Below are 21511 nucleotides of genomic sequence, written 5' to 3' on the forward strand. Positions count from 1 at the left end.
GTAGCTTGTCACCCAGAGTTTTTTTGTCTGGATGATACAGGCATATAAGTGGATAGCTGAGGGCGTGACAACAACCATCAAAGAGGATTCGGCTGAACTCTCAGGTCCACGGATTTTTTTTTTTTTTTTTTTTTTACACAGTGATCACCACTTATCAAGGCCCGGAAGCCACTCAGGGATAAGGGTTATTGCAAGTACATTACATTAGTGTGGAGATTTGATGAAGTGTTTACTTAAGGGGGCGGTTCATTAGGAATTTGTTAACATTGGACTTGAAGACATCCAAGTTGTAGTCCGGAGGGAAGCAGGCAGACGGAACAGAGTTCCACAAGCGTGCAGTTCTAAGAAAGAAGCTTTGTTCATGGAATCCGCGTTTTGATTTAGGCACAGATATAGAGTGGGGGAAATTTTTCACAGTGGATTCAGCTAGACGGGTGTTTTTCGTGAAAGATTGGCGAGGGGGGACCAGAAATTGGAGTTCAGACGAGCACCTGCCATGAAAATAACGATAAAACAAGGATAGGCTCGCAACGTCTCTTCTGTGGGAGAGAGGTTGCAGGGTAGAGAAAAGGGCATCCCCCACTAAGCCACGAAGTCTATTTTGTACTCTGTCAAGGCATGATAGGCTGTTTTTGGACGCTCCTGCCCAGATATGGCAACAGTATTCCATCTTTGGATGTACTTGGCTTTTATATAGATAGAGAATTGGATGATGAAATTACGATTGTTTAATGACCTATACATGCTTAGGGTGTCATCGTTTAGGATGTAGGGCAAGCCAACAAAGAACACATTGCAATTTCTACAACAGAAATATTTTCAAATAATTTTAAACAGATTTCAATGTAAAATCAGTTTTTAAAAAAATTTGGTGCTTCTATAGTATTAGTCACAATTGCAAATCGCATTTCACATAAAAAAAACTTTTTGCTGTCCTTACGTATCATGCCGAAATAAATATCCTCAATAAAATTAGAAAAAAACAGTCAAGTAGAAAATCGCCTAGAACTTTATATTAAAAAGAAATATTGGTCTTGTCATATTTTTTCAATCCGTCATTGATAAGAACGAAAGTGCCAGAAGTTGCTGTAAAGCAGGGAAGATACGCCAGTCTTCCATTTAAGTCTTTCTTGGAACTGCACACCTGTGGAACTCTTCCATTTACCTGCTTTCCAGCTGACTACAATATGGCCGTCTTCAAATGTAAACAGTCCAACGTAAACAAGTTCTTGACAAGCCGTTCCTCTTAAGTAAACCAATTTACCAAATTTACACTTCTAATGATTACTATGATATTGTTTTTTGGACCAATGTACACTCTTTAACCCTTATCCTCGAGTGACCCTTGGGCCTTGATAAGTAGTGATTCCTTTGTAAAAAAGTAAAAATAGATGATATAATATGATAAAACTACAATTTATGATTGTATTTTCTTGTAATTGAACTTCTATTCGATCATTAAAAAAAATATTTTGGTAAGGATATTTATTTCTGCATGATACGTAAAGTATATCAAAGTGTTTTCACGTGAAATATGATTTTCAGTTGTGACTAATACTATAGAAACACCAAAAAAATCTTTTTAATTTTTATATGAAAATGGAGACTGGTAAAAAATGTAACAAAAGTGTACAGAATGCCATTTCTAAAAAACATTTTTTTATTATTATAACATCTCAACAGGCAACACAGATGGGCAATTTAATTAATAGACATAATAGTTCACAATTTATGCAATATGATAAAAAACGAGAAAGAAAAATTGGATTCTTATTGAAAATTCAACCTAATCAAAAAAATAAAAAATAAAAAAATAGAGAAAACGATGTACCCATCATAGAACAAAAATGTCATATTCCAAAAATTATGTAAATTGATCAAATAGTTTTGTTCGTTTTTTTATTTTTTTACATTTAAAAATTTTGATCTCGGTAGTTTGAATGGAGTTGTCTATTTATTAAATTATTAAATTTATTAAATATGAATTCATCATATTTAATAAGTAAAGAGACAACTGAATTCAAACTACTGAAATTAAAAAAAAAATCAGCATTGTAATACTATTAATCATTAAAAATCATAAAATAATTATTTTTTATGTTAAACTACTTGATCAATTTACGTAATATTTGGAATATGACATTTTCGTCCTGTGACTGGTAGGTAAATATTAAAGATTTTTCTATATTATTTTTTCTTAATTAGGTTGAATTCTTGACTTGCACCAAAAATTGTTTATAGTGTTACTAGAAAATAGTTATGAAAGCGTTGGATCAAAGGATTTCGTTTGAACCGGAAAATGAAAAGCTTGAATGCAAATGAAGGCAGTTAATGGAAATAAACAAAACGGCAACCAAACAAAATCAAAAGCATACATATTGTACTGATTTCCAGCACCACTGACAGGATTTCGGCTGAAAATAAAATAAAGAAAAAATAGGACAAAAACGAAAAAAAAAAAAATTATAATGAAATGAAAGAATCACAAAACAAAATAAATAGAAAAAAAAGGATAAGAGTCACTCCCCTCCAAAAAAATTTTTTTTTAGAGAACAAAAGAAAATAATTTTAAAATATTGGATGAAAACAATTTTTTTAAAAAACTTGGACGAATATAAAAAACTTAGACAAAATAAAAAAAAAGGATAATTTTTTTTTTTAATAGGATACAGTAACAACAAAGAAAACTATGGAAAAAAATAAAACAGATAAAAAACAACAAAAAAATTAAATAGGGCAAAAAAATAGAATAACATTTACAAAGAAAAATAGGACAAAAACAAATAAAAAAAGCAACATGCCCTCCATGCAATATGAACATTGCAAAGCATGAATTAAACAAACAAATAATAAAAAAAAACAAGTGATATTAAAGTTTTTAAAATCCTTAGAATGTAGAAAAATACTGAATAGAGAAATTTGATCACATATTTGAAAACATTATTGCAATTTATTTACTCCTCCACAAAGGCAAAAGGTGAGACAAGGTAATTTTTAATGTGGGGGGAAAACCAGCTACCCAAAAAGGGGCACTCTGAAAGTACGCAAAAATAAAAATTGCCTTTGTACAGAAGAATCTCCCCTATATTGACTAATTAATACGACAAATTAATTTAAGTGTAGCATCAGAACAGATACTACACTGTGATCTTAGCCCGAAGGTCAGAAAACATTATTTCCTCAATTTAATTTTAAAATTTAGAAAACCAAATAATGTTATATTATTTGTTATCAAATGATTAAAATATTTTTTTTTTTAAACTTTTGTTAAGACAACTTTTTCAAAGAAAAAGTTGGGGTTTTTTTTTTGGGGGGGGGGGGTATATTAACCATTAGGTTTTCTCTCTCCACAAAAGGAGTCCCCAATCTAATAGGACTCACATTATTAACCAATCTCCAACCTCTATACCATTTCTGTGCCTGTTTTATGAGTATTTTAATGAAATATACTGATGAACTTGCAGCACTTGTGCCCCCTCAACATGCATACTCTTGACTAACCTGCCAAGCAGCAAAATCCCACCCTTTATCTGTTGAGGTCTCTAAATGCTGAAAAGTCTTCTACTCTAATAATTGTTTTTCTCCCTCAGACTGCTATATTTTGGAATTCCCTCCCTGTTTCCTGATTCCCTGACTATACTAACACACATAACAGACATCTTGCTGCTTAACTTAACTCTTCACAGTCCCTCGTAAACACAATCCCAAATAATAATCTATTACATCCAAGTTTAAAAAAAAAAAAAAAAAAAAAAAAAAAAAAAGAGTAAAATATATGCTTGGAAAGCAACACATGTTTTGCATTAGTTTTTCTTTTTCTTTTTTTTTTTTTTTTTTTTTTTTTTACATGGGAGTTACATGATTTAAATTATTGCAGATGGAGATAACCTTTGCTTTAGTTGTTTAATATTAAATGCCATTCTAATATCCATTTCTTTCTATTAAATTCTACTTTGAAATCGTACAACACAATCACGTTGACACACCGGTTCTTGCCAGATCACCGAAGTTAAGCAACATTCAGCCTAGCCAGTACCAGATGGGTGTCCATTTGGGAAGGCGAGGCACTGTATGTACAGCAAGGTAAGATACCAGGTTGAAAAACTGGCGCGGTCTATCCTTCTCTCGAGTGTAAATGAGACTCTTAAGCCGTGGTAGGCACCCCATTTAGTGATGCCATCACAATAAAAAAATACCCTTGATAGCCCTGGCAAAACATCAAGTATTCAGCTACCAACAAGATTTGAATTACACTACAAATTCGCGTAGTGAGTTCAATCTCGGCTACAGCCGCGCTGGCTGGCTGGATTGAAATCCTTGCCTCATATGCTGCAATAATTTAAGGTGTGGCCATCTACAGCAGAGCACACCTCATCAAACCTCACCTTGCTTTTACCAACTTCAAGCTTATTGATCGCATCCTTCCTAACACTGATAAGGCAATCAATATAAATTGTTTCTATGGTTAATCACACTCATTATATTTGTACGTGAATATCCGGTTCCTTTATAACTTACTTCTCTCATCGATCAAACATCTATTCTCAGTCCAAACCTAAGTGTAAAATGAAAGTGAATCTCCATGTTACCATGGAGCTACAGTAATCAATTTAAAAACATTCACAACAAATACACATCTAGCTACAACCACTGTCCCTTACAATTTCCGTTACTATCTATCTATACCTAAAACTAAACAAAAATTCCATGAGAGAAGTTTTTTTTCTAGAACTACAGGTCTATGAAACACAATACTATAGGGTTGCTTCTCGACTGACTATAAGATGGTCATTTTCAAGTCCAATACAAACAAGTTTTTTGTAGAGCCCTCTTCATATAAATAATCAAATTCTAACCAATTTCCACCATTATCAATCATGACAATATTGTATATTATATGCTGTACTGTACTACTGTATTTTGTTACTAATTTTTAATGCCGTATTATATATGAGAGAGAGCCCGTATTGCTATACCAGCCAAACGAGACAGAAATACCTGGCCTGGAAATCATGTGGTTTCATGATCTCTAATTTTTTCATTCAAACGCGGCCTATGCTATAGCATATATGCAACCTGATGTATGTATCAAGCGGTCTTGATAAGAGGTGACTTTCTATAAAAAAAACAAAAAAACAAACTTACATGCTACTAAAACTTCTAGCATTAGTAGGGGCTGATGTTTTGTTCAAGAGTTACCTACTCGCACAAGAGAGCCCTCCTCCCTCGTTTTACTTTATGAAGTTTTTTTTTTTCCAAATTTCTTAAATCCATAACATTTTATTTTCGGCTATCTTAGGTTAGACCAAATTGCGCACTGACATGATCATTCTCATGACAATCTTTTGAGCCTTACTACTTCTGTGCTAACTCATAACAAATTGGTTGGTTGGTTATTTTACGGCATATCAACCCTTTTAAGGTTATTTAATGCCAAATCCAGTGATTTTGAAGAAAAATTTTTTAATAGAATATATTTATTTTTTTCATATCAGTTTCTATTTAACCCATAGTTGGGACCTTATCAGGTACTACAACTCTGGGTCAGAGTGGACCTGGGAGCAATGGCAATTAAAGGGTGGCTCCACACTCTGCAATCTGGGGCCACACCATCAGATATAGTTTAAGGTCATATCCATGACCATAACAAATTGGAAGTGGGTGTTTTGTTTGTAATACCATCACTAAAAGATTACTATACAGAGCCAATAGACTCCCTCAATCTGATTTGGTTTATCAGCAGAGCCTTCCCTCTCTTTCATCAATGTATTGTCTTCACCCTCCAGAATATCAGAGGAAGGTTAACAGGTGCTACACCTTGCCCATTGGTGTCCTGGAACAGTGCAAGGCATGGATATTCATCTCACTGAGGTAACATAAATTTGTCATGTTCAATAACAATAACGTTTACCTATACATACAATGCCTAGTATTTCCAAATGGTCACCCATCTGGCCAGGCTTAACATTGCTTAACTTTGGTGATTTAATGAGAACCGGTGCATCAACATGATTATGCCATATATGTATTAAGTATTTGAAAAAAAAACAAAAAACAAAAAAAACAAATATTAAAAAAACAAACAAAAAAAAACATCATAGTTAAAAACCATTGCAAAATTTTAAGTCAACAAATTAAATTGAAAAATTTTTTTTCCATTACTCCTTTCACCTTCTAATATATAAAATTATCTTCTCGGATTTTCTAAGTTAGAGAAGTGGGTGTTTTGTTTGTAATATCACTCTATACAGGGCCAATAGACTCCCTCGAAAAACATTTTTCCATCCTCCCATATTTTATTGTAATTTGTATCTGATAAATCAATGTTTGATTCTAACTAGCCATTTCTTCCTTCTTTTATCTTAGCAGCATATTCTTTATACTAAAAAATTGTAATTCGTTTCAGTTTCTTTCCAAAAATAATCATTCCAGCAAGGAAAATTATTACAATTGGAAACAATTTTAAATGATAACATAAAAGACACAAAAGGTCATGGAGAAAATTCCATTTTAACTTTAGAGTATCTCACTTATATTTCAAGGGTTTTTTTTTTATTTTGTTGTTTTAATTTTTCATCTCTTCATAACTTACACTTTTATGTTTTTTTCAATTAAAACTAAAATGACATTAATAAATCCTCGCGATAGTTGCTTATTCATTTTTTTATTTATTTATTTAGATTTCTGTTGTTAATTAATCAGATAATTTGTTTATTCATCATTCATATTCTTTTTATATAATACCCAGGCAATGCTGAGTAGACCTGCTAATAAAATAAACAATAATTTGCATGGAATTAAAAAAATTTTAAGATAATATATATTTTGTTTAGTAGGAAAACATTTTTTTTTATCTCCATAGAAAGAATTAAAAAAAAAAAAAAGATGAATAAAAAAAAAAAATTGAAATATGAAAATAAAAATTTGAAAAGTGAAAAAAGTTTGGAATAAAAAAAAATTCAGTGAAAAAAAAAAATTAAACAAATGTAAACATTATTCTCAAAATAATAACAATTTCAAAAATGAAAATAATTTAAAAACTGATAAAAACAATTTCAAAAGTAAAAAAAAATGCAAGAAATTAACAACCCTGGTCTGAGGAAATGAACTCCAAGTACTCTTGCTTTTGAACCAGAAACTATCATGGACTGGGAGAAAGGAGATGAACAATATACTCCTCAGTTCCTCCATTATTGCTATTGTGTGTTTGTTTTACTTCAGCAACTGACTGGTCTTTAACCATCTAACTCCTTTACGTCAAACCTACAGTTCCACATTTGAAGAGTCTTGAATAAAATTTTCAAATGCAAAACTCAAGTATCATTGTTCAATTGTACTATAAACAGAAATATTCATTTTGAACATGCCTCTGTCTTATAACAGAATTTACAGTTGATTTTAAAGGCTGGGCCTTTCTGCTTGTGTGATGATAAAGCTTCTCAAACGCACTTGTGATGTTAAGTTGTATAAAAGCGTTAACTTGGGCCAAAAATCGGACTTCCTTCTTGAATTGGATTTTTTTTTATTATTGATACTTATAGGATGCATTCCAATACAAAACCTATGTAAGGATACTCTCAGACACATTCGTATGAAATTTGAATAAAATCAGCTCAGTCATCTCATACAGAATGAACTCATGCACGCACACACAAAGTTTCTTTTATATCATAATAGAGCTGATTATACACATATATACATTGTTTATTTTATTTAGTGAGAAGATGGGCAGCAAGATGCTTGTTCACATTACATTTACATATTTTCTGTAGAATATTAGATACAAGTAATACAATTTGATTGTCTACAAAAGGGAAATCTGAAAAGGATGTGCGAGATACTTACTTATCTTCATTTCGACTGACCAAAGCAATTCGGCCATAGTCCCAGGCCAGTCTTCGCAAAATTGAAAATAACAAAAGTAGGGCCTAAAAGAAAGAAGGAAAAAGAGGTGCTTGTTTACATCGATCTTTTAAACCAACACATTTCAGGTGAAAACATTACATACGTACATCTCATGGCAAAATTTGTATATATTCCAAAATTTAAGAAAAATGATCCAGCAGAAAAATAATTATAAGTAAAAATAGAAGGTGCTTGTTTAGAAAGATGATTTTTTAAACCAACGCATTTCAGATGAAAACATTAAATACTTATGTGTCATGGCGAAAATTCTATAAATTCCAAAAATTGCTAAAAATGAAGACTAGAAAAATTGTTACAAGTAAAAATAGAATTCATCAAATTATCACGTTTTATTGTATGTTTTAATGTAGAACAGTCATGTGACAAACAAGGGAGATAATCTTTGACTTAAAAATTAATAAACATGCTATCTGGGAACACAATTGTGGCCGATATTTTTTTTATTCAACATACTTCTAGCACAACACCTACTGGATCGGTTTTCATAATTTTGGGAATTTATACTAATTTTGCCATGGCACATAAGTATATAATAATGTTTTCACCTTAAATATGTCTGTATGTATGTATGTCTGCTTAAAACTTTCACGGATGTAAATAAGCTCCAAAAGAAGAGATTATTTTATGTGAATTCTGTGCAAGAATCATCAACAACATATCAAACATCTAGCAAATAAAATAATCTAATGTAAAATAATGTCGACCAGATTTCAGAAGTTGGACCTAAGTATTTGTATTCTACTTAGGACTTTCATCCAGTCATGACTGATCGAATGAGACCATGGATTCAATAAAGGGTTCCGTTCAAAATTCTGTGCAGATATCCTGAGTTTGACCAAAAGATTCCAGTGTTTGACAAGATACTCCTGAAGAATGTTGGAGGTCACATCGACTGAAATATTGTGACCATAATACTCACGCTGAGAACAGTAGTCTGAAGAATCCAAATAAAAGTAAGCAATCCTCATCTCAAAAATTTGTAAATATGATAAGGACCTAAATAGTATTTAATCTGACAAATCAAACTTTAATTTAAAGTAAATTTTTATTTAAAGATGTACTATGTTATTAGCAATAGGTGACCATACTTTGATACAATATTTTTTTTTTTAAATACTTATTCTGATCTGGCAATTTTCTAATATGTAGAAATTCGGATATAGTCACCTTAAAGGAAAAATGAGCTAAAAGGAATAACTCATTTTTATTTTTTTTCAGCAAAAGGTTTTTTTATGCGACAATGGATGAAACATGAATCTGTCACATCACTCCAGAATCAAATCGGCAGTCAGCCAAGTTGACAGTAGCAGATGAAAGCCGCCCAAAGTGACCAAAGACACAAATATCAGTAGATAAGATTTTGGTCTCCATATTTTTGGATGTGCAAGATATTTTATTCATCGATTACTTTGAGAAAGAAAAAACAATCAGTAATTATATAGCATTATTGGGGCACTTAAAGGAAGAAATTACCAGAAAAAAATAGGAAGAAGTCTGATTTAGTCAAAAACATCAACAATCGGTAACTTAATATGATTAAAGCATATCTGTATGATAACCCTACAATGAAAAAAAAAAAAAAAAAAGATCCTATTAATAGATGTCTCAAACGAAATTTTGTTTTCATCTGTATAATTATAAAATTCTATGGACCATGCAACCTTGCTTGAATCTTATCTTCACAGATTAGGCGATTCCATCTTTTAAAAAAGGGCTGACAGGTGAATTTATATTTATAATTATAAAACTATGTGGACCATCCAGCCGTGCTTGCTAGAATCTGGTCTTCAAATATCAGATGATTCCATCTTTTAAAAAAGAGATGACAGGTGAATTTATAGATATGTGTGTGTGGGGGTGGCTTAGAGGCTACAGAATGAGTGTGGAGAATTGTATGTTTTGGTTTCAATTCTAGCTGATAGTGCCCAAGTGATCTATAATATAAATCTCACCTGTCTGTTTAAATGTCTGTATGTATGTATGTCTGCTTAAAACTTTCAACAAAGGCGACTGATTTTCATGAGATTGGTATTGTTTTGAAGCTCGCCCTTCAGACGACAAATATCAAAAATTGGCTAAAAACATCAATTGTTTCACTCTCAACTGGGCACTTTTCTAAAGGGAGGGGATCGCTTTTTTCGCCGATATTTTTGAAAGTCATCCCCTCTTTTCGATTAACTAGCCTTAATTTAAACCTACGTCACTTCCAGTTTGGCAATGGGCACAACAAAGATGTTACTTTTCTTTCTTTTTTTTTTTTACATTCTTTTCCTACTTCATGATACTGGTTCGAGCCTGCCTGCCTACTACCACTTTTTTTTTTTTGCTCAACACACACCTCCAAGCACCCGGGCAACGCCAGGCAACCAGGCTAATATATATATATATATATATATATAAATAAGAACAAGTAGTTAATAAAACACGTTAAAAAACACTTTGAAAAAGAGTTAAAAACATATTTAATTTTAAAAACGAAGCACAAAATAAGTGGATAGTCTTTAATCCGTGGAGTTTCGAAGAAATACTTTCCTTCTCATCAGAGGATAGGATTTAGCAAAATGCAGGATCAGATTTTGCTTGAAAAAGTGTTTGATGAAACTACAAGTAAGTCATAGATCTTACTTGGTAACAAATAGTGAAGCAGAGGGAATATGGTGAAGAAAAAGGTGATTTCACGTGAATGGATAGTCTGGTGAAGGGTAAAATATCCAATAACGGCAAAATTCAAAAATCCCAAAAAGTTGGTTAATTTTCTATTTCCACAAGTAAAATCCAAGGGAATCGTGTAATTGGAAGATGGTCCAAAGTAATCCAAAAGGCAGAAATCCGTGGAATAATTCACAAATGGGGACAAAGAAAGAGTTTAAATAATATTATTAAAAGCAAGATAAGATGTGCGTAAAAAAAGAATTTAAAACGACTATCAAGGCTGGGCTGATTTGGGGATTTTTTATATATATATATATATATATATATATATATATATATATATATATATATTAGTAGTGAGAAAGGAAAACTAAATATGATGTTTAATATAATAATCGCTACAGAATTGTCTATAATAATAAATACATAATCTGCATAAATTAAAATATCATATTTGAATGTATCTTACGATAGGATAACATTGATCTTTACAAAACATCGACAATGGTACCAACTCTATTTTGGTAGCCCAATTAGCCATTGAATTATGACCATTCAAAGCTTGTTGAAAATTAGAAAACTTGTCACCTGGCCCAGAAGCTAAATTTCACACTCTATATAAATAAAACAGTGGATGTATCTATGTGTGTGCTCAACCGATAAACTCTTAAACTACTGGTTACATAACGTTGAAATTAACAGGAGTATAAACCATCCTTGATGTATGATTACTAATGAGTAAAATATTTGTTTGAATGGATTAATAACATATACAAAAAATGACAGCAAGTTGAAATGCAAAATGTTCATTTCAATTTACCAACATTTTTATTAGTTTTACACATACGCAAATTCAGTCAGTCATCACAGTCATTGTTAGAAATCAGTTAAGTCTTTCTTATTTATCTGTCAGGTTAGCTCAAATGGCAGGGAATGCGACTGGAGTGCTAAATGTTTTGGTTTCGATTCTAGCTGTTGGCACCAAAGTTGATTTTTTTAATTTAAAATCAGTACTATATATTAGGTACAATATATTTTGACTGGTCCAGTGTATTCAATAAAGAATTGGCTCTGTAATAATAAATACAAAATCCGCATGAACACTAAGATATATTTAAGCATATTTTAAGACCGCTAGTTTATAACTAAAAATATAGGATTCAAATAAGTGAAAAAAAAAAAAAAACCCTTAAAAACGTAATTTCATTTTACTACCCTTCACTTCGTTTATCTTTTATTTCTTTTTACCTCTGACTAACGCCTCAAAGCATTTTATCCATGTTTTTACAGTTTGACTGGTCCAGTGTATTCATACATTCTGTCATTGACGCCATCATTATGCTCTGTTAATTGTGTACACAGTTGTTTACTCTATTTATTTAGGTATCTCATTTGCATATCCCAACAACCCAGATTATTTTCAAACAAAACTGGTAATTAGTTCAAAACAACATACTTTGGTTTAACCTAGAATTTTATGATGTTAGAAAATTTGTCAACATCTGGCTCAGAAGCCAAATTTTATTGTATATAACTAAAAAAATGCAGGCTTCAAACAAGTGAAAAAAATCTTTAAAAATGTAATTTTCATCTTGCAATAAATGAAAATTAATCATAACCAAAGAAATACTTATTAAATCGAACCAGCCTAAATATTCATAAAAATGAACAAAGTTTCTTTCTTAAAACTGCACGCCTGTGGAACTCTCTTCCGTTTGCATGCTTTCCAGCTGACTAAAATATGGTTGTCTTCAAGTGAAAAAAATCTTTAAAAATGTAATTTTCATCTTGCGATAAATGAAAATTAATCATAACCAAAGAAATACTTATTAAATCGAACCAGCCTAAATATTCATAAAAACGAACAAAGTTTCTTTCTTAAAACTGAACGCCTGTGGAACTCTCATCCGTTTGCATGCTTTCCAGCTAACTAAAATATGGTTGTCTTCAAGTCCAACGTAAACAAGTTCTTGATCAGCCGTTCCCCTCAAGTAATCCAATTTACCTAACTTATACTACTAACAATTACTATGATATTGTCCCATCGACTACTGTACACTCTTTAACCTTTATCCTCGAGTAGCCTCTGGGCCTTGATAAGACACCTATGTAAAAAAAAAAAAAAGAAAAAAGAAAAATTCTGTTACAGTAAAACCCTGTGACACGGCATTAAAAATTAGTAACAAAATACAGTACAGTATATAATATACATTTATATAATCAAATTCCATTATAAATAATACGATAAGGCGGGGCAAATACTATAACCAGGAGCCGGAAAAACATTGTATTGCACATCATTACCTGAAAAAAAACGTATCCTAGGGCCAATGTATCCCGGAGTTTTACTGTACCAAAAATAAGTGCAAAATTGACATAGAAACACAAATTTGATTGTTCATATAAAAATTGTTTAAACAGTTAACACATTGAATCTTCTCAATATTATTTATAACATTAGGATTAAGCTGATTCTTTATTTTAATAATCAATTATATATAGCTAGCAGGGCTACTCAGCGTTGCCCGGGTTATAAAAAAAACAAAAAACAAACAAACAAAGAGGTTAAAAATCGTGTGCAACATCTTTATATTAAAACTTCTATTTCTCTACCTTTCTCAATCCGTCTCGTTATCTTTCTCTCTTTTCCCTGTTTTTTCATATCCTTCTTTCCGCTTCTTTCATTTCTGTCCAGCCTATTTATCACTTTTGTTTTAAAGCATTGAAAAGAATAATGATCTAATTTATTTACTTCTCCTTTATCTATATATATAAAAGCGAAAATGTATGTATGTATGTATGTGTGTATGTTTGGATGTCTGCTAAAAACTTCCAACAGACGCGACGAAAATTCACAAACTCGGTATCACATCGAAGCTCCATCCTTTGCTCGAAAAATATCGAAAAATTGGCCAAAAACGTTAACTTTTTCATCCCGAAATCCACAATTTTTGACAGGGGGGGGGGTGTCAACAAAAACGGTCCTCTCGTGACAATGACCGATTCTATGCATGCGTCAGATGACGTTGTGACCTGATTTACTTTAAATAGTTGAAAAACCAAACAAATTTTATGTACGCTGCGTTAGCTCAGTTGGTTAAGGCCTTGGTTCATTATCTAAACGTTTTGGGTTCGAATCGTGGTGTGAGATGTTTTTTTTTTTTTTTTTTCAATTTTTAAAATTTAAATATTGAACCAGTGTTATTTAAGCCATTTTTCACGTAACGTTCGTTTTTCTGCTTTTTTTTTTTTTTTTTTTTTACTTCACTTATTCTTAGCGACACCCAAAAACACCCGGGTACCCACCGATTTTTAAAATTTTAATATCGAAACAGGCTTATTTAAGCTATTTTTCACGTGTTCGTTTTTCTGTTTTCATCGTTCGTTTGCCTTACGTTAGTTTTTTTTTTGTGTTGTTTTTATTGTTTGATCGCCACGTAGCGGGGAAAACAGAAACTGGTTTCTGCAACTTGACGTTGTCGCACCTGCTAATTTCGGTTTATAAACATCAACTTAACACACTAATCAATTCATCTGTTCCCGTGGTCGAGATGGTTAGGTCACAGGTTTTTTTTTTCATTTCCTTTCCACCTCCGTGTCAAACGTTCGGGGTTCAAGCCTACCTTTATACTAAAACTATTTTTTTTCTTTTACACCTCCAATGAACCGACCAACGTTTTTTTTTTAACAGGGTTATTTTAATCTACCCCCCCCAACACACACCTCCAAACACCCGGGCAACGCCAGGTACCCCCGCTAGTCTATACTATAAATCTCAACTGTCTGTTTAAATGTATGTATGTATGTAAGTATGTTTGCCTAAAACTTTTGTCAGAGACAACGGATTTTCACGAGGGTCAACAAAAACAGTCCTCTTGTGACGACGACCGGTTCTACACATGCGTCAGATGATGTCACGACCTGATTTACTTTAAATAGTTGAAAAACTGACTAAATTTCATGTACGTCGCGTTAGCTCAGTTGGTTAGCACATTGGTTCGGTATCTAAACGTTTAGGGTTTGAATCATGGTGTGAGATGTCTTTTTTTTTTTTTGATTTTTTAAATTTAAATATTGAACCAGTGTTATTTAAGCCATTTTTCACGTAACGTTCGTTTTTCTGTTTTTTTTTTTTTACTTCGCTTATCTACCCCCGACCACACACCCAAAAACACCTGGGTACCCACCGATTTTTTTAATTTTAATATCGAAACAGGCTTATTTAAGCTATTTCTTTTTTGTTTTTTCGATTTTTACATTTAACATCGTTCGTTTGCCTTACGTTAGATTTTTTTGTAGTTTTTTTTCAATTGCCCCCCCCCCCGCTTAAGTTTTAACGTTGTTTTCTTTTTTTTACTTATAACAAACAAACCTGGTTATTGACCTCATTTGCTGAATAGTTATAGCTTAACGACTTCCATGCGCGCACCTGTCAATTTGGTTCTTACTTAAATAAATTCAAACATCGTTCAGTAACTCATTCTGCCTGGTTGATTTTATTTTCAAACTTCGCCTCAGGGCTTCGGGTTCGATCCTACCAACTTTTAAACCCCCCCCTCCCTGATTTCTTTTTTTATTTAACACCACACACACCTCCAAACACCCGAGCAATGCCAGGTACCTCCGCTAGTATACTAGATACCATAGATACCACTGAAAATGGCTGAAAAACCGATCTCCTCTGATGAAATTTGGTCCAGTTGAACTTCAAAGAATTAATAATTTTTTTTCTAAATTTTTGATATTATTAATCCAGGGCAACACCAATGAAGAAGATACCAGCTTTTGGGGTGTTTGTTTTGTAGTTTTGGACTTTTAGCTTGACATACAAACATATTCACATACAAATACAGACAGTTACTCTTTATATAATAAAGCTATTGTCTTCATTCAAAACGTATATCACCAACTAAAATAATTTATTATAAAATTCTGATTGCTTTATGTGGTGGTAATTAGATCTTCAAACAGAATTAACATTAATCACTTGACACTAAATTTTGCCTTACATTAAAGCTTGCTTACATTTCATGAGTTTTTTTTATATTTTAGGATCTCATTTTAATAAATTCATCCATTTTGGAAAATTCACTCATTTTTAATGTTTTAGGACCTTATTTTTGAAAATTCATCCATTTTTAATGTTTTAGGACCTTATTTGTGAAAATTTATCCATTTTTAATGTTTTAGGCCCTCATTTTGGAAAATTCATTAATTGTTAATGTTTTAGGACTTCATTATAACTAATTCATGCATTTTTGAAAAATGTGAAATTTTAACCCTGAGTACATATTATCACATCCCTCGTTCACATAACAATGATTTTTAAGTATTTATTTTAGAATTCTTTTACAGTGTTTCTTTATCTGATCCTACCATCACTCATTTAATATTCATTTTAACTTATTCTATAAACAATACCATCATGATACAATTTTTTTTCTACATGACTGAGTATCAGTTTTTCTTTTTACCTTTTGCATTATTTTTCATGCAACCAAGAAAGACCATACTTTTACAAATTCGTAGTGAGAGATTAGCACACAGGCTCGGACCTGATTAACCTTTGTTGCATCAACCCAGAGATATGGTATAATGTTTCGAACAACCAAAATCATCAATGAACTGGGGAAATATCACTGATTATACGTTGTAATTGCATCAGAATGATGTATTTTTGAAATCCAATGTTTTTTTTTCAACAATAGACTTTAATTTTAACAATGAAAATGAATAAAATGGAGAAAATATGGTAAATGTTTACTTTATGGTCTTAAATCAGTATACTTGGTGCCCTTCATAAACCAAACAATTTTGAGTGGGAAAGCAATTTCACATGTAAATTTAACATAAAATGGTAACCTATTTCTGGGCTATCATAGCTTTCAATTTTGTTAATTACACCCTAAGTCTCAGTGGCAAGACAACCATCACACACACATACCACACATTTTCTTAAATTTGCATTTTATTCATTCATTCTTCATGTAAATAAATAGTTGTTGTCAAAGCTCAACTTGGTTGTTTTGAGTTGTCTTTTGTTTGCTTATTTTTTCCTTACCTCTATATGATATTTGAAATATTGAGCATGACAAGATTAGTCAACATCAATTAATAAATTACTCATGACAGAGAGTATACTCTATCTCTACAGAGCCACCATTCGCCAATGTGGAAAGTATTGCTGCCACATTTGAGCTGGTGCATCTACCACTACTCTAGTACTACTAGGCCTTGATAATTAAAAAAAAAAAAAATTTGTTATTACATTTACTCCAAACAAAACACAGTACCACTTTGATGTAGGGGACTTCTATCAGGGACATGTTGCAAAGATATTACGTAGGGAGTTGAGCAGCAAGATGTCTGTTCACATTACACTTGAACTGCTGCATGTCAGTACAGTTGGGGAAGCAGGAACTCAGAAGGGAATTCAAAAGTCTAACAGTTCTGGGAAAGAAACTATTAAAGTAGAAGGCTTTCTTACATCTAGGGATCTCTATGTAGGGGTGGGATTTTGCTGCTTGTTGGGTTTGTCGGGAGTATTTACGTCGAGGAGGTACAAGGGCTTGTAGTTCGTCGGAGCATTCATCATTAAAATACTTGTAAAACAGGCAGAAGGATGCAACATTTTGTTGATGGGACAGAGGTTGAAGATTAGATGACAGTTCAGGACCTATCAGGTTGACTTTCTTTTGAATCCTGTCCAGGAGTAAAAGACTAGTAAAAGATGCACTGGGGGGGGGGGGGGGGAGTAAAAAAAAAAACAAAAAAAACAAAAAAAAACAAAAAAAAAAAACAAGCTATGAATCACAGTTTCCTCTGATGTGAATAGATTGTTGTTTGATTACTGGAGACAGAAACTCAATATAACCATAGAACAACCGCTTCTTTGTCAAATATCAACTTTTTTGAGTTAAAGCCTACACAAGCAACTACATAGACAGATATTCCACAACATAAAACAAGAAAAAGATGTGCAGAAGAAGGAGCCTTGGCCATCTAAACTGAAATCGAGCCATTCAATCATATTAAAACTATCGCCCTTTTCCAGTACTAGGACTTCTACTTCAGTCTTTGGTGCATATTCAAGGTTTGGTTTAGTTGTCTTATTTCATGGCATATCAAACCTTTTTCGGTGTTATTTTATGCCGCATCCAATCATTATGGAAAAAGGTTTTATGCTTCAAGTTCTTTATATCTTCAAATATTTATTTAAAGTGTTTGGTTTGGTGGGTTTGTTTCATTTTTAATTTGATTCTTATATTTTCTTTTGTATACACAATAGTTTCCTTAATTATTATTATCAGTAGTAATGTTAATTAACATGATTTAATGAAAAAATTTTAAATTCCAAATGATAAAGTCGGTTTCATTCTGAAATTCAAATGACAACTTCTGGTTAAGTTTATGCGCAGATACATTTGCACATAGTGATTACTTTGGAATAATTTCTTTTTAGACGAAAAAAAAAAAAAAACAATAAATAAAAAATGCAAATAAGGTACTTATACAGTTTAATCAAGACATTAAAAAATGAAAATACTGAAAAACAAGTTATATTGTACAGACGGGTTATGGAATGAAGTTCTCTGAAAAAAACATTTCACTTAATTTGATCAAGTAGTTTTTTGGTTTTTTTTTACAAAGAAAAATCAAATTTGCATGAGATCAATCGTATCGTCGCCATTTGCCTATTTACAGATACGAGGAGGGGGTACCTTTAAACGAAAAATTGATTAACAAAGAACAAACTGAAAAAGGATTAATAAAGGACATATAAATTCTTGAAAATAAGTGAAAACAAAAAAATTTTTCTGCCCATGCTTAAAAATAATCTCGTCAAATTTTGACAAACTTTAAGCAGTGATTGGAGTTATCTCCCCTGGCGTTCCCTCCTTCTCCTCAGCAAAAAATCAAAATGGACACTACTTGATCAATCTCATTAAAATTTGATTTTCCTCTGTGAAAAAAAAAAAAAAAAAATCTACCTGATCAAATTAAGTGATATTTTTTTGTATGGAAACTTTTTTATTTTTTACACAGTGATCACCACTTATCAAGGCCCGGAAGCCACTCAGGGATAAGGGTTATTGCAAGTACATTACATTAGTGTGGAGATTTGAAGTGTTTACTTAAGGGGGCGGTTCATTAGGAATTTGTTAACGTTGGACTTGAAGACATCCAAGTTGTAGTCCGGTGGGAAGCAGGCAGACAGAACAGAGTTCCACAGGCGTGCAGTTCTAAGAAAGAAGCTTTGTTCATGGAATCCGCGTTTTGATTTAGGCACAGATATAGAGTGGGGGAAATTTTTCACAGTGGATTCAGCTAGACGGGTGTTTTTCGTGAAAGATTGGCGAGGGGGTACCAGAGATTGGAGTTCAGACGAGCACCTGCCATGGAAATAATGATAAAACAAGGATAGGCTCGCAACGTCTCTTCTGTGGGAGAGAGGTTGCAGGGTAGAGAAAAGGGCATCCCTCACTAAGCCACAAAGTCTATTTTGTACTCTGTCAAGGCAGGATAGGCTGTTTTTAGCAGCTCTTGCCCAGATATGGCAACAGTATTCCATCCTTGGACGTATTTGGCTTTTATATAGACAGAGAATTGCATCAGTAGTGAGATATCTTCTGGAGCGGTAGAAGGATCCCACCATCTTTCCAGCGACCTTGGCAACAGACTTGATGTACGTGTTCCATTTCAGATCATTATTCCATAACAAGTACGTGCAATATAATTTAAAAAAAATATTTCCACTTTTTAATGTCTTGATTAAACTGTACAAGTACCACAGATAAAAAACATGTTGGATATTGACCAGGCAACGTCGAAAGGTCTGCTGATCAATGATTATGATTATTCAAACCTAAAAGTTTTGTCAGTTAAAATATGTTTTAGAATAATCAAAATATTTATTTACATTAAGAATGTTAACTTAAAAATGTTATCATAACAATTTACAACTTAGAAATAATGACATGTACAAACATCAGGTGATTATCTTAATGACGTATACTTATGACGTCATTTAGAGAGAGAGAGAGAGATGGTCTTTTTTTTTTTTAGATATGTGGAAATTAGTGTTCAAAGCTTGAAAGAGATTTATGCCGACCAGTTGTAATGGCTTGAAGCACCTGGGGGGGGGGGGGGCAAGAGGTCCAACGCCTATCAAATGTAAGGAACGTAGGACCTGCATTGCTGCTTTCCAAAGGGAAATATTTGGAATAAAGTTGCCAAAAATAAAACATAAGGCTCTGTTATTCTTGAGGAGAATTTTCCTTGCAGCTTTTTCGTCAAGACAAGATTCATGATGAACCAGATAGGTTTTCTGATTAGGCAGATGTTGAAACCCCAAATAAGTATTATTCGTCCTTTGTGTTGTAAAGGTATTTATGTATAATATTGTCCTGCCATGAATGTATTTAAACGTACATGCACTGTCACGGTCCTAGGCCCAGAAAATGCAGGGGGAAGAAAAACAAGACCCAATGTAGTGGACGTAAGTCCATGACAGAGCAAAAAATCAGACGACAGCGACGTTATGGGGTGTCGGAGGCATCAGGTGATGACAGGATATTTTTAGAATTGATGCAAGGCCAGAAGCTATGAGATGGGGTCATCACCGCACATATGGGGGCATCAGGGGCAGCCGAGAAGGAGAGCAAGAGAAAGAAAATGGAATTTGACGGTTGGAAGGAATGGATGTATTTCGCCGGGCTCCAAAAAATCAAAAGCGTTGTAAAGAAAACTTAAAATGTTACACGGTTGCATCTCACGGCAAAGTGGAGATAACATGAAAAAGAAAAAGCATATTCCCCCCCCCCCCGCGCTGTACACTGAATGATCACCAGATTGGACTTGCATAAGAAGCAGGTTTGTGAATTTCTTTTCATCTATCCCCACCAAAAGGACATTTAGATTGTTTGCAACCCAGTATTTGAATCGACCGTATTTTGTCGGCGCAAATGTACCATTTGACAAACTTGATTCCATCTCGGAACCCGCCCCCCCCCACTTTCTCTGGGACTGACAGCGACTGCCTTTTTCCTCCATCATCATTGAACTTTTTCTTCTCTTTGCAGCTTTCATTTCTTGGTTATTGTTTCTGTTGTTTATAAAAAAGAAATAAAACCTCACAAAAAAAATAAAAACTATATTTCCGCTTCCTGCTTATTATTATTATATGTTCAATTTTTGTCTTGTATTTGTGCATGCTTTGCTTTTAACCATCTTTAGTGGAGACCCGGGAAAATCTAATAGATAACTAAATTTGCCTAGACCCGACTGGAGTCAGGCGATGAGCTTGATGAGGAACCAGTTGAATGGCTATCCTTGGTAGTAAAGTCTCTTACTCTTCTCTAAGCCGGTGCACGTGGGCGGCGTTATCCAGGTGATCTCATATCATAAGGGTGCACATATGACCCTAAGTCAGTGTGCTGTGGTCAAAATTAATGCCGTGCCTTTAAAACCAGACCAAGGATGTAATAGCACATACAACAAACTTTATATATACGATCACACATTTATACACTCGCATACAATCACCACTAGGCGATAATAGAAATTCATAAATATACATACACGATTTACATCCCCCCCCCCATGTTATACAGACTCCTACATTACAAACATACCATGCAACGCTTGGTAGGTACAGCTCATTTCTATTATTATACTAAAGCAGAGTTATTCAAAGTTTGTTTCCCTTAGATATTTTTCCTATATATTTTAATCACATAAAATACATGTAAAAATGTTCCTCAGTATTGTCATTGAGTAATGTTTGAAAAAAAACAAAACAAATCCATTTTAATCATTCTGATTAGTCGTAATTTGCATATGACTCACCAAGTGACTCACCTCTCTCTAAGTTTCTGTCTATTACTCTCACTGTATGTTGTTTGATAATCCCACCCTTACAAGGGATATCACT

The 21511-nt window shown here is 32.9% G+C and overlaps 1 protein-coding gene across 4 annotated transcripts in view; it reads right to left on the minus strand.

Moving 5' to 3' along the window:
• LOC145255782 (mechanosensitive cation channel TMEM63B-like) overlaps positions 1–21511 on the minus strand; it is a 190510-nt gene that overhangs the window by 110144 nt on the left and 58855 nt on the right. For 2 of the 4 annotated variants that reach the window (XM_080114452.1, XM_080114451.1), the window contains exons 3-4: positions 7846–7928; positions 2376–2414 (exon numbers count right to left, since the gene is read on the minus strand). In XM_080114452.1, the coding sequence (XP_079970578.1) occupies positions 2376–2414; positions 7846–7928 (122 nt within the window). The remainder of the gene's footprint in view (positions 1–2375; positions 2415–7845; positions 7929–21511) is intronic. The other 2 variants (XM_080114454.1, XM_080114453.1) reach the window with 1 other exon arrangement.

The sequence above is a fragment of the Euprymna scolopes genome, chromosome 31 (assembly GCF_053919585.1).
Source record: "Euprymna scolopes isolate OS-2025 chromosome 31, ASM5391958v1, whole genome shotgun sequence".
NCBI lineage: Eukaryota > Metazoa > Mollusca > Cephalopoda > Sepiida > Sepiolidae > Euprymna > Euprymna scolopes.